General features: G+C 40.4%; 1 protein-coding gene across 2 annotated transcripts in view; it reads right to left on the reverse strand.

Annotated features, from left to right (window-relative positions):
* Nucleotides 1–7,088: 7,088 nt before the first annotated feature.
* ILDR1 (immunoglobulin like domain containing receptor 1) overlaps nt 7,089–14,465 on the reverse strand; it is a 34,448-nt gene continuing 27,071 nt past the window's right edge. Inside the window, exons 6-8 of one of the 2 annotated variants that reach the window (XM_055568370.1) lie at nt 13,200–13,331; nt 12,187–12,981; nt 7,089–7,852 (exon numbers count right to left, since the gene is read on the reverse strand). In XM_055568370.1, the coding sequence (XP_055424345.1) occupies nt 7,833–7,852; nt 12,187–12,981; nt 13,200–13,331 (947 nt within the window). In that variant the 3' untranslated portion in view covers nt 7,089–7,832. Of the gene's footprint in view, nt 7,853–12,145; nt 12,982–13,199; nt 13,332–14,465 lie in introns of both variants that reach the window. The other variant, XM_055568369.1, reaches the window with a different exon arrangement.

Genomic DNA, 14,465 nt, shown 5'->3' on the forward strand with positions numbered 1-14,465 from the left:
TTCACAGGGCATAGTCCAGACCTTTCACAACTGTTTTTCCAATTCTGAAAAATATTCTTTGCTTGATATGCAACAGTGGGTCAGAATCCCTCTTAATATGGGTTGCTGTTGCGTACGTGCTCAGTTATGCCCAACTCTTTGTGATCCTATGGACTGTAACCCTCCAGGCTCCTCTGTACTTGGGATTCTCCAGGCAAGAATACTGGTGTTGGTAACCATTTCCTCCTCCAGGGGGTCTTCCCAACCCAAGGATCCAACCTGCAACTCCTGCATCTCATGCACCGGCTGGCAGATTCTTTACCACTGAGCCGCCTCGGAAACCTGAACACATTTTATTTTATTTATTTATTTATTTTTTATTCTTTATCTCTTCCATTTATTTATTTTTTTTCTTTTTTTTAAATTTTATTTTATTTTTAGACTTTACATAACTGTATTAGTTTTGCCAAATATCAAAATGAATCCGCCACAGGTATACATGTGTTCCCCATCCCGAACATTTTAAAAGGATTCGTTTTGATGTTTGGCAAAACTAATACAGTGTTTGAGGTTTAAAAATAAAATAAAATTAAAAAAATAAATAAATAAAATGTAAAAAAAAGAATTTTTATCACTATATATGCATAGAAAACATTTTGGAATGATATTCATTTACTAAAGATTTTTATTGAGGCATAGATTTATCATTGAATCCATTCCTTATAAGTGTACAATTGAATGATTTTAGTACAATCATCACCATAATCCAATTTTAGAATACTTCCATCACCCCAAAAAGGAACCTCTTGTCCACTTGCAGTTAATTCCTGTTCCACCCCTGGCTCAGGCAACCATTAAGCTACTTTCTGTCTCTGTAGAGTTACCTGTTCTGGATCATATGATATGTGGTCTTTTGCATCTGGCTTCCTCTACTGAGCATGTTTTTGAAGTTTATCCATGTTGTAGCACCTATCAGTTATTTTTTTTTTAACTACAGAATAGAATTCCATTGTGTGGATATACTATATTTTGTTCATCCATTCACCAGTTGAGAGAAATTTAGGTGTTTTTTTTTTTTTTTTACTGCATTTTTAGTTATTAAAAATAAGGTCCCCATGACCATTCAAGTATAAGTCTTCACATAAATAGAGTGTTCATCTTGGATATATGCCAGGTAATGAAACTGCTGGGTCACATGGTAAATTTATGTTTGATATGTTTTTTTTGATTGCCAAAAGGCATTTTAAAATGGCTACATCATTTTACATTTCAATCAGCAATTTCCATTTCTCCATGTCTAGGCCTTCACTTATCATTGTCTTTTATTATCATCATTCTAGTGGTTGTGAAGTAGTGTTACATTGTCATTTTAATTTCTATTTTACTAATAAACAGCATCTTTTCATGTGCTTATTAGGCATCTTTATTTTCTCTGGTGAAGTCTCTATTCAAATCTTACCTATTTTTAAAAATTAAGTTGTTTATCTTCTTGAGTTTTGAGATTTATTCTTTATTTCTTTATTCTTTCTAAATATTTTGTTAGAAATATGATTTGTCAGATGAATGGATAAGAAAGCTGTAGTACATATACACAATGGAATATTACTCAGCCATTAAAAAGAATACATTTGAATCAGTTCTAATGAGGTGGATGAAACTGGAGCCTATTATACAGAGTGAAGTAAGCAAGAAGGAAAAACACCAATACAGTATACTAATGCATATATATGGAATTTAGAAAGATGATAACAATAACCCTGTATGGAAGACAGCAAAAGAGACACAGATGTATAGAACAGTCTTTTGGACTCTGTGGGAGAGGGAGGGGGGGGGATGATTTGGGAGAATGGCATTGAAACATGTATAATATCATATATGAAATGAATCACCAGTCCAGGTTCAATGCAGGATACAGGAAGCTTGGGGCTGGTGCACTGGGATGACCCAGAGGGATGGTATGGGGAGGGAGGTGGGAGGGGGGTTCAGGATTGGGAACATGTGTACACCTGTGGTGGATTCATGTTGATGTATGGCAAAACCAATACAATATTGTAAAGTAATTAGCCTCTAATTAAAATAAATAAATTTAATTAAAAATAATAATCATAAAAAGAGAATTGTAAAAAAAAAAAAAGAAATATGATTTGTCATCATATTCTCTAAGTTGTAACTTGTATTTCCATTTCCTTAATGGTGTCTTTTGAAGTGCAAAAGTTTTAAACTTTGATAAAGTCTAATTTATAAATTTTTCATTTAAGGGTTATACTACTGATGTCATATCTAAGAACTCTTTAACTAATCCAAGGACGCAAAGGATTCTGACTAGTTTTTTCTAAATGTTGTAGTTTTAACCCTTACAGTTAGGTCTGTTGTCCATTTTGAGTTAACTGCTTGTATATGCAATGATTCCACCTTTTTGCTTGTGGCTATGCAAATGACCCAGCAGCAGTTTGTATTTTTTCTATTTTCTCTCTACTGAGTTGCCTAAATAGCTTTGGCAAAAAATCAATTTACCATAAATGTAAGGATTTGTTTCTGGGCTCTTAGTTATTTGCCATTGACCAATATGTCTGTCCTTATATGTCAGTACCACACTATCTCAATTATGATAGCTTTATAGTACATTTTAAAATGAGAAGATATAAGTCTTTCAATTGTACTTTTCAAGATTGTTTTGACTATTCTGGTAATTAGTCTTGCATACCTAGAATAAATCCCAGTTGTTCATGGTATATACTTATTTTTGTGTATTAAAATACTTGGTAATATTCTGTTAAGGATTTTTGCACCTAAATTCAGGAGGAATGTTTGCAGTTTTCTTTTTTTCTGGCCATATCTTTGTCTGGCTCTACTGTCTTCCTGAGTGAGGTGGGAAATGTTTCCCCCTCTTCTATTTTCTGGAAGAGGTATAAAGTTAGTTTTAATTACCCTTTAAAAGTCTGATAGAATTGTCCAGTGAAACCATCTGGGCCTTGAGTTTCATTTTGGAAAGCTTTTTAATTAAAAATTCAATTTCCTTAATGGTCATGGGGCTATCCAGGTTGTCTATTGCATCACCTTGAATTGCAGCAGTCTGTGGTGCTTAAGGAATTGTTCTGTTTTTTTCTACAATGTCATATTTATGAACATATAGTTGTATGTAGTATTCCTTTATTTTAACAGCTGCACTATCAGGAATGATATATCCTATTTCATTCCTGATATAGGCGATATGTGTTCTATTTTTGTCAGTCTTGCTAGAGGTTTATCAAATTTATTATTATTTTTTTTTGAAGAACCAACTTTTTGTTTTCTTGGGATTTTTTTTCAGTAATGTTTTCCTATTTCCAATTTTATTTTCTGCTCTTTATTATTTCATTCCTTCTGCTTGCTTTGGTTTTATTGTGCTTTCTAGTTTCTGGAGGAAATAATTTATATTATATGACACCTTTCCTCATTTTAAATGTAAGCATTTGGTGCTATAAATTTCCCTCTCAATACTGCTTTAGCTGCCTCCTACATACTTTGTGTTCTAATTTTTATTTAGTTCTATATACTTTTTAATTTTCATTGAGGCTTATTGTTTACCCATAATTATTTAGAAGTGTGTTGCTTCGTTTCCAAGTATTTTGAGAGTTTCCTGTTGTCTTTGTTACAGATTTCCAGTTTGATTCCACTGTAGTCAGGACATATAAGCTTAATGATTTCAATTTTTTAATCTGTCAAGGTCTGTTTTATGGTATATTTTATGGGGTTTTTTTTTTCTTTTCTACTTGGTGAATGTTTGACAGAAATTGAGAAAACTATATTCTACTGTTGTTGGATGGTCTGTTTTATTTGTTAATTAGATCTTGATGATTGTGTTGCTCAGATGTTTTTGCCTAATACTTCTATCAGTTAATGAATGGGAGCAGTGTTAAGGTTCCCAACGATAATTGTAGAGTCTTCTCTTTCTCCTTTCAGCTTTAACAGTTTTGCCTCATGTATCTGAAGCTCTATGGTTTAGTTTATACACATTAGTATATTGTGTCTTCCTGACAGACTGATCCTTTAACTATTATATAATATCTCTTTTTGTCTCTGATAATTTTCTTTGCTATGAAGTCTACTTTAGGAAATTTTAATACTGTCACTCCTTCTAATTTTTATTATTAATGTGTAGATGGTGTATCTTTTCCATCCTACTTTAGGCTACCTGTGGTTGAATACAAAGTGAATTTCTTATATGGAACATATAGTTGGATTTAGTTTTTTTTTTTAATATTTTAATCTGCTCTGCTAATCTGTCTTTTTATAGGCATATTTAGACAGTTTACAACAAAGGCAATTATTGATATGTTATTAGCACTCTAGGATGCTATTTTATTTTTTCCTACTTGTTTCTTTTGGACGTCGTTGTTGTTTATTTTCTTTCTTACCTTTCTGCAGGTTACTTGAACATGTTTTCGGATTTCATCTGGATTTATTTATAGCACTTTTAAGTTCATCTCTGTAGTTTTCATATGGGTGCTCTGGATACTACTTCTAATTCTGTACTTTGTATCACACTGTTTACTACTTAAAATGAAGTATAGAAATGTCACTTCCAGTTAGGTTTCTTTACCTTCCTCACCTTTACCTATTATTGTTAACTCACTGTATAACTCCCATTTCTTTTGCGAGATTTTTTTCCCCCCTTTGGGGTTTTATAAATCATATTTTATGATTGAAACAAATTATAATACTATCTAATATTCAAAAGAATGTCTCTTGTATGGACTCATATTTCTAACTTATTTTTTCTTTTGCTTTCTGATGCTTAACTTTCCTTTTGTCCTTTTCTTTCTGTTTGAAGAACTTCTATCCAGTCTTTCCAGGATTTATCTGCTAGTCACAAAATCTTCTAGTCATCATTCATCTGTGAATGTTTTTATTTTCATTTCTAAAAACTGGTTTTGCCAGATACAAAATTATGAGTCAATAGTTCTTTTCATTCAGGACTTAAAAAATATTTTGACATTTTCTTTTTCATGATCTCACATGAGAAATCCATTCATATGGTGTTTCCCTACAGGGATTTCATTGTTTTTCTCTGGCTGCTTTCAAGAATTTTTGTCTTTAGTTTTCAAAAGTTTAATTATGATGTGTATTGACATGGATTCTTGGGATTTATCCTGTTTAGAGTTTCTTGAATCTCTATGTTGATATTTTTCATCAAATTTGGCAAGTTTTCAGTCATTGTTTCTTCAAATATTTATTCATTCTTCCCTCTTTTCCCTCTGCTTTATTGGACTCCAGTGATATGAATGTTGGATATTTTGTTATTAGTCCACAGGTCCCTGAGGCTCCGGTCACTTTTCCCAATCTCTTTTCTATTATTCATATTGGGTGAATTCTGTTGTTCTGTACTCATGTTCACTGATTCATCATCTCCACTCTACTGTGAGCCCATCTAGTAAGTCTTTAATTTCTATGTTTCAGTTCTATAATTTCCTTTTTTTTTTTTTGCATAACTTCTATTTATTTTCTGTGATTTTTTGTACTTGTATTTAGCGAATTTGTAGTTGATTATTGTAGCATTTCTATAATGCCTGCCTTTAAATTCTTATCAGACTAATTACAATATCTGATTCATCTTGGTGCTGGCATTCATTCAAGTTGTGATTTTTCTTGTTTCTTGATTTATATCCTGGACATTTTGTCCATTATGTTATGAAAATCTGAGTTCTATTTAAATATTTTACAGGAAGTTACTCTATTTAGGTTTAATATATGAGTCTTAGCCTACTTTTGTGGGCTGATTCCAGTAACTGTTTAATTTTCAGAGACTTTGTGACTGCCTGAGGGTTGAAATTTCCTCCGGCTGGATTGCCAAGATACCTCTGGGTGAGGGAGGTGGGTGGGGAAAGTCTTCAGTTAGTAACCCTCCCCCCACCTCCAGCTACCCAGTTCTCTGGGCAGAGAGGAGAATAAAGTGATTTCTTGGACCCAGCTGCTAGCTATAAGGCTACTAGCTGTGACAGGTTCTTTTTCCTGGTTCCACCAGACAGCCCTTGTATCTCTGGGCAGAGGAGGAAAGTCTCCAGCCCTTGGGGTCAATTGAGCTTTCTCCAGTTGGGCCACCTGCTTACTGGGTCCTCCCATCCACATCAGCATCTCCCCATAGAAAAGAGGAATCTCTGATTCTGCAGGGAAGGAGAATGCTTCCCCTGGTCATTTATTTTTGACAGGACTCCCAGTAGGTCCCCCTTCTCTGAAGTTGTAAGAGGGGCTTCCACTAGATCCAGGGAAAGGAACAAGCTATGAGACTACCTTCTGTTGCCAGATGGGAAGTCAGAAAAGACTAGGTCTGGGTGGCTGCCTTCTGCTGGTTGGGGGATGCAAGATGCCCTGCCTCTGTGTTGTCATCTGGTCCTGGGTTCCCAAACCAGCTCACTTTCTTCTTAGCACTCTTCAGATTTCTTCTTTGTTTGTCTCTTGTAACATTTCTAGGATTTATAAAGTTGTGTTTAGTGAGGAGGAGCAGAGGAAAAGAGGTCTATGTCAGCTTGTCCAGGCCAGAAGTCTCTCAGTTACTGAATTATCTATTAAAATTTTAATTTTTTTCTATTTTGCCAATTTAGACTCAGTTACATTATGGATATTAAAATAATCTCAAAGAAACATTTGCCCAGTGCAGGCATTTAACCAGTTTTATCCAATATGTAATTAATGAGAAAAATGGATGGAGAAAAAATAGATGTCAGTACGAAAGGATCTAAAATGAGCTTAAGGCCATACACATAAAGATACTATTGAGGAATATACATACATTCACACACACTTCATCTTAGGACATCTCCTTATGGTCTGCTGGAGGAGAGTCTCTACCTGAAGCACAAATGGATTCATGAAGACACCAGAGAGGGCTAAGGAAAATGAGAGAGATGTAGGGCCTGTTACAGAGAGGCACAGAGCCTTCCTCCTGGGGCACCGAGTGGCAAAACCTGTCTGGATGCCTTTACTTGAGAAATCCCCACCCCACAAGGCTAAATGGTGCCAAGAGAAAGGTGGCTCCACAGCTATCGGGTTGGTCTGGCTCTTCTCTGAGCCTTAGTCGGGGAGGTTTAATTTCAAGTGCATCAAAATCTAGGACAGAATCCTCAAGCCAGTACCTTTCACTTCTTATTTATTTATGTACTGTGCTATTCCCCAAAAGCATTTAAAGTGATTTAATGGATACATACTATATAACAAAATATACAGATATAGGCAAAAAAAGAAAAAAGCAAGAAGAAAACAAAGGAAAGGAATAAAACTGTGACTTTGTACACTTGCAATAAATAGCCCGTGAGAGGGCACATTGCTGGAACATTTCCTGTGCCGTCTCTGCATGAACCCTTAAAGGTACTCAGGACCAGTCTTGGGGGCAGTAAAGTGGACTCATAACATGAAGGGATCTTCTAGATATACTATCGAGAGAGGCAAGGTTCCATGGAAATTTCCCTATAGTGCTCCATAGATTTCTTGCTCTGAGACATGTTTGATTTCCTCTTAAAGATTCCCGAGTTCTCACCTTGAGAATGGCCACAGTTCTGAGCAGTGTGACCCAGTTGAAGACTCAGGTTACTAGGTTCCTGAGGGATCACATCCCAATTAGGATTCATTACAAGTCTGACTACCTGAATATGCAGAGTGTGTACCAAGGTTAAAACCACAGTCATTGACTCCTCAAACTTTGTTGATAAAATTATACCATCTGATTCTCAGACTCTAAGCCGAAGATGTTAGATACAAACTTGTGGTGTCCGTCTCAAGCCAAGTGGAAACCTAGATGCTGCTGGCGGCACACGGGAGCTGAGAGTCGCCACAGAAGCAGTGTTGCGCCCGGCGACTAAATGACCACGCTCCCTCCACTATGGGAGCGCTCTCTCTCCTGGGGAATACAAGAACACAAAAGTCCAGTCAGCTGTGCTCTATGGTCTATGCACACAATACACAAGGGCTTGATTCAGGTGCAAATCCTCAGTGAGTGGTGGCTGCTGGGACAGCAGCTCTGAATCTAAAACATTACTTCTTGACTCTTCGTGAAGCCAGTTTCTCCCCCTGGCTTTGGTTTCTTGCTTTTCCTACCTTTCTGAGCCTCCCTCAACCACCTTTAACTTCTGAAAACTTCTCATTCACTCTGCCTCTTACAGAGTTTTGACATCTTTAAATCTCTTGAAAAAAAGATACTATGTTCATTCATCAGCACCTCTATCATTCGTTCATGAAGACATGGCCCAGTTCTCTTCTCTCTATTTATATTCTCCTGAGCTGTTTGTTCTCAACCCTGTCTAAAAAGTTCAGTTTCATACCATGGTATTTCTCTGAAGTTATTTTTTCAGATCACTAATTACCTCTTGCTGACCAAACTCAGTGACTTTTCTTCAGAAGTTATTCCACTTGATCTTTTGGTTTTTTCATCTTGTGCTACAAGGGCTTCAGAGAGTATGGTTTTCATTTCTCATATTTCTCTATGTACTGGCGATTATTTTTATTCTAGTTTTGAATATCTACAGCTGTCATCAATGAATGTGACCTTTCTTGTTGGAATGGCAAGGTATCTGTCTCAAAACATACTGTTCAAAATGTACATGTATGTACTACATTCATGTTGCTTCAAAAATTTTGTATGTTTCCATTTTATCAAGAAAGTTTTAGGGGACATGGTTTCTAATCAAATGATGTGGGATGGGAGAGAGTAGCCAAACTGGCAGAGTAGAAAGGCCCAGAGCTCACCTCCTGTCATCAGCACACCAAAATTACAACTATTTTCAGAAAAACCATCGATAAGAAAAAAAACTGGAACCTATAAGAAAATATCTCCTGGAACCAAACACATAAAGAACTATAGTGAGACAGGTAGGAGGGACAGACCTGCTATATAATCAAACCCCATACTCCACTGGGTGAGTGACCCACACTGGAGAATAGTTACATTGCAGAAGTTCTTCCATAGGAGTGAGTGTTCTGAGCCCCATGTCAGGCTCCCCAGCCTGGGGATCAGGCATCAGGAAAATCAGCCACTAGAGTATCTGAATATTTAATATTCTTAATAAGTATTTTGCAAAAAGTTATGGTAAAGTTGTATCTGCTGAAAGCCTGAGGGCTTTCCTGGTAGTCCAGTGGTTGAGAAGCCACCTGCCAATGCAGGGGATGTGGGTTCAATCCCTGGTCTGGGAAGATCCCACATGCCACAGGGCAAGTAAGCCACTATTACTGAGCCTGTGTTCTAGAGCCCACGTGCTGCAACTTCTGAGCCCATGTACTCTAGAGCCGGTGCTCCACAACAAGCGAAGCCATGAGAAGCCCATGCACCACAGAAGAGAGTAGCACCTGCTCACTGCAACTAGAGAAAGCCTGGCACAAGAACCGAGAGCCAGCACGGCCATAAATAAATCTTTTTTAAAAAATCTTAAGAAAATAGTGATACATTTTATCAACCTGAGTAGAGAAACTTCAAGTTATATATAATTAAAGATCACCATCTAGTGGCCCAATTATATTATAACTTCTAAAATTAGCTGCAAGCTCCAAAGACTTTAAAGGTTAGAAGGTATTTTGAAAGCCTCCAGCCCCATTAAGGAGAGAAGCAAAGAATGAAATTTTGGCTCCATTAAAGGCATTCAAGGGGCTTTCCCTGGTAGCTTAGAAGTAAAGAACCCACCTGCTAATGTAGGGGACACAGATTCAATCCCTGGTTGAGGAAGATCCCCTGGAGAAGGAAATGGCAACCCATTCCAGTATTCTTGCCTGGGAAATCCCATGGATAAAAGAGCCTGGTGGGCTATAGTCCATGGGGTCACAAAAGAGTCGGATACAACTTACTAAACAATAACAACTACAAAGGCATTCACAATTCAAGTTACAAACAAAACACGGTGCCCTCCAAACCAATCACCCTTCTAAATCAAGCTTTGGTCCTGGGCCTCTGGTCATTCAGAATATGAGTGGACAGTTGAATGTGATAAATTGAAGTGAGAACTCTTTAGGAGATAAGCTCAGAGAAATCCAAAATAATGAAGGCCTTTAGAATTATCTTGAGTGACTTTTCCTCTCACAAGCAACTTTACAATTGAAAATTTGGTTTGTTTGTGATAGAATTATTTTGTGTACACCCTGAAGAAAGGTGTACTATAAAGGAAGGTGTACTATAAAGGAAGCTATAATACTTTCAGAAAATAAGGAAGAAATAAAAGTCACAAGAAAACATTGCCCCACAGATTTTCTTCTAATTAGGCAGCATGAATTGAAAAGAGCACAGGCTTGAGAGTTAAAGGGCTTTGTTCAAATTTTGGTTTCACTCCCTCTTGGCTGTGTGACCTTGAGCATGTTACTTAACCTCACTAAGCCTCACAAGGCAGTTGCAAGGATTAAGTGAAATAAGACTTAGAAATGGCTTATTCCAATATCCAGAACATAACTGATACCCCACTTTCCCCCTCTTTCACTTACAAGAAACTATATAATTTAGAAGAAAATAAAGGAAAATTTAAATTTCTTCTTTAACTTAGAAGAAAATAGGATTTGGGTTTGAAGCTGGCTTTTAATTTTTTCTCTGTTACAGTGAAGATAAGAGACCATCTAGTAACCACATGACCAAAGTAACAGTGATTGTCTCAACTCTGATTGATTTTGTATTTTCTTTCAGGATGTAATTTTCTTACTGGTAACATGGAAGAGTTGTATCCACTGTAAATGAACAGGGTGTTGAAAGGATTAAATGAAACACTGCGTAAATGTCCATAGTCATTGGCTTCCCTGGTGGCTCAGACGGTAAAGCGTCTGTCTACTATGCGGGAGTCCTGGGTTCCATCCCTGGGTCGGGAAGATCCTCTGGAGAAGGAAATGGCAATCCACTCCAGTACTATTGCCTGGAAAATCCCACGGACAGAGGAGCCTGGTAGGCTACGGTCCATGGGGTCACAAAGAATCGGACACAACTGAGCAACTTCACTTTCCTTTCACTTTCAGTGCCACTTAGTTTCATTATTACTCTCTGCCTCTCTCATGGGACATCTGTGAGAATATAATCGCCATTGATTATTTCAGAAATGCCTGTGGGCCTCCACTATCTTCCTCACAAATCACTCTTTCACCAAGGTTCTTCCCTAGAAAGACCAGCACTGAGGCGCTCACAAGGTGCCTGTCTTTGCACACACTATGCAGATGATTGCTTTTAAAACAAAGCACAGCAGAACCTGCATTTCCAAATGAGAGTTGTATCAGTCAATGTGCATAAGAGATTAAAATTCTTGTTCCTCTAATATCCCTCTACTCTGAGAACCTCCCTCACAACCTGCTCCGCATTCCTTTATCTCAGCAGAAACAAAACAGAAAAAGGATTTTTGAATGAATAAAGAAATAGATTTTTGTGGGTAGCTTGTAAGTTGGTTCTGAAGGCAATTCATGAATATTTTTGAGCAACAACCAGCATAATTTGCAAAGAGACAACATAGAAAGAATACTATCATTGAGGTATATTAATTATAAAATGACTTTTTAAAGTCACATCTTACAGTGGAAAAGGGTCTATACTCAGAGGCATTAAAAAGCCTACTTCCTTTTGTGCCCCTTTCAGGCTCTGACATTGGCACCTTGCCTGTTCACAGAATCCTAAAGTGTTGACCCATATTTGGGATATCAGGTTGTTTTGTTTTGTTTTGGGTCTGTTTCTAAATCATTGTAATGATACTTTCCAGAGGAGTCTCAAAGGGCTGCATCCTCAAATACAACAGGCCCTTGCACACTGTCAGTCCCACTGTTCTAATTTGGGGAATGGAGGTTGTTGCTAAGTAAAGCAAGGCAGCTATGACAAGAAGTAAAGATTTAGCCTGAAGGCCTGCCCTGGAGTCCTAGCTCCACTACTCACAAGGTACTTAATTATTTTGAGCCTGGTTTCCTCACCTGTGAAATGGGGGGACCCTGCCCGACTGGCCTCAGAGAACTGTGATGAGGGGTGGAGCCAGGCTGGGGGCGAGGAGCCCCTCCTGAAGCACCAAGCTTGCCCTGAGCACTCACAGTTCCTTCCAACTCTATAAGAGGTGTCTCACGGAGCCCAGAGAGCAAGCGGTGCAAAACAGGGACCAGGGGCCCTCCACGGAGGCATATGAGGTGGCCTGTGTCAGCCTGGATGAAGAGTCCTTACTGCCCATTCCCGACCCTCAGCAGGAAGCCCCAGGCTCACCAAGCGCCTCTTCACACTCCCTTTTTTCTTGCCATTCTTGCCTGAGCTGACATCCAGCGAGCGGTAGCTGGGTGGCTTCTCCTCAGGCCAGTTTGGGGAGCACGAGCGACGATGGCGGCGGGTCTCCCAACTCTGGGGCTGCCTCTCCTTCTCCTCCTCGGAGCTCCAGGAACTGAGGCCAGAAGGCAGGGGAGGGGAGTAGCTGCGGGGCCTGCGCCTCTGGTGCCCCTGAGTGCTTTCCTTGGGGCTGGGCCTGCGGGGATCTCTCTCTGGGTAGCGGCTCCGGAGAGCGGGGCGGTGGGGCCGCCAGTGGGCCTCACTGGATGAGGGGCCGTCGCCGTCACTGAGGCTGTCCCTGTCCGACCAGGGCCTGGGTGACCAGCGATGCCTGGAGCCACGGTGCCTCCCACGCCGCAATCGGTCCAGCTCCCTTTGCTCCAACTCCCAGCACTGAGCCTCAGGATCCCGGAGCTCCTGGTGGAAATCAGAGTAGCGGTGCTGCCTTCTCCCCTCCCTCAGATCCCAGGGTCTGGAGGGAGATGGCGGTGTGGGGAGCCACTGCTGGCGGGAGGAGCTGCTGGTCCTCCGCGAAGCCGGCAGGTCTCTGACCAGGGGAGGCAGGTGGATGACTCTGCGTTCCACAACCTCAGAGCCCAGGGAGGACAGGATGCTGCAGGGGTGGCCAGATATGGCCTGGAGGTCAGGTGGCAGAGGCTGGGCTGGGTTGAGGTTCCGCAGTTCCTTCTCCAAATACTCTAGGATACCATTGGGGATGGGAGGGTGAGCGGTTGCCTGGGTCACTGGCACCTCGGGAATGCTGGATCGCAGGGACAAATCTGAATGAAAATAAGAATAAGAACATGCAGAACTGCTCGTCCAAAACACACTCCTCAGAATCAGGGCCCCCAAGTGCCACCTTATTTAGCGTGAATCTACACCTTCCCATCTTCCATCACAAAGATGCCCACTATTTGGTCATGAAGGCCCCGATGCAGCCCATGAGCCTACCCTTGCCCTTTACCCTCTCCCACCCCAAATCTCTGGCAGGGTTTACCTCGCTGCAGCAGTGGGTTCATTGGATAAGATGAAAACTGGGAGCTCCTGTCCGCCCCCCAGTACAGGGGTTTTTCCATCATCTGAGAGCCTAGGGCCTGAGCCTGCTTCATGTAGCGGTGGCGGGCCAGGGCTGCAGGGGAAAAGGGAGAAACGCAGACCCTGAGCCAGCGCAAGGCTCACACGCCCCACTTCACTTCTATCCACCCAGCAGCCTTGCCAAGAGGCCACTTTCTCTCCTTGAAGTTTACTGTGTCCTCTCTTACACGGGTGGAAGAGTTAAGGGAAGTAGTGAATCCACTGTTCCTCTGTCAAAATGCTGGGAATAAATTCCCTGGCAAGACTGCAGTTCCTGCACCCTAGGAAATATCCTCCTGAAACTTGACTTCCTAGTCTTGAAATCATTTCATCTTCCTGCCAATTTCCAAGGTCACCTAAAATGTATAGGTAGAAATGTAGATCTTAGCAGGCAGTGAAATCTCAGGCTATAGGCCAACTATAGAAGGCACAGATGCAAAGGGCTTACAGGAGGCGGTGAGTCAGGGGCTTCTTGGGAGGATCACCTGCTCAGAGTGGAAGAAAAGGACACAGATGCTGAGGTCAATGTGCAGAATTACTGGTAAAGGGAAAGGGACTGATGAATGTTTCCAGCTGGTAATGCCAGCCCTGGGTGGGAGAAAACCACGGGGAAGAAGGCAGAGAATGCAAAAACCTGAAGTAGATCCTTTCTACACTTCTCCTCACTTTATTAAATGTTGGGGTTTTCCCTAAGTAAGGGGAATCTCTAATGGGTGGGTTAGAGGCAGAGAAGAGAGAAGGGAAATACCATTTCCTTTCAGGGCAAAGAAAATAGTATATTAAAAAAAAGCAGCCCAAGAGTCCATAGAAATGTTTCTCCAGTCCCCTCTGCAGCTGATCTGAAGCACACAACCCACAGCACATACAAATTAAAAACAAATGCATTTAGTTGTTTTGCTCATGTGATTCTATTTTGTTACCGAGTGCACATGTCTCCCAAGGTCCCTGTGTATACATGCATGTAGAACAGTCCCATGTCTATCCACTTGTGTGCTTAAGTGTAGGAAGTGCCCTCTTTAGGCCCCCAGCATGGTACTCTCACCTCTTCCTGGGTTCCCCAACCCTCTGAATGCCCCTAAAGCCACAGAGCTCTGCCAGAGCTTCCTCTTACCATAGTAGGAGGAGGCAAAAGACAGGCATTCTGGACCCAGCATAGGGTGGGGGATTTGCTGAGGCCAGCAGCTAAGGG

Source organism: Bubalus kerabau, chromosome 2, assembly GCF_029407905.1.
Source record: "Bubalus kerabau isolate K-KA32 ecotype Philippines breed swamp buffalo chromosome 2, PCC_UOA_SB_1v2, whole genome shotgun sequence".
Taxonomy (NCBI): Eukaryota; Metazoa; Chordata; class Mammalia; order Artiodactyla; family Bovidae; genus Bubalus; species Bubalus kerabau.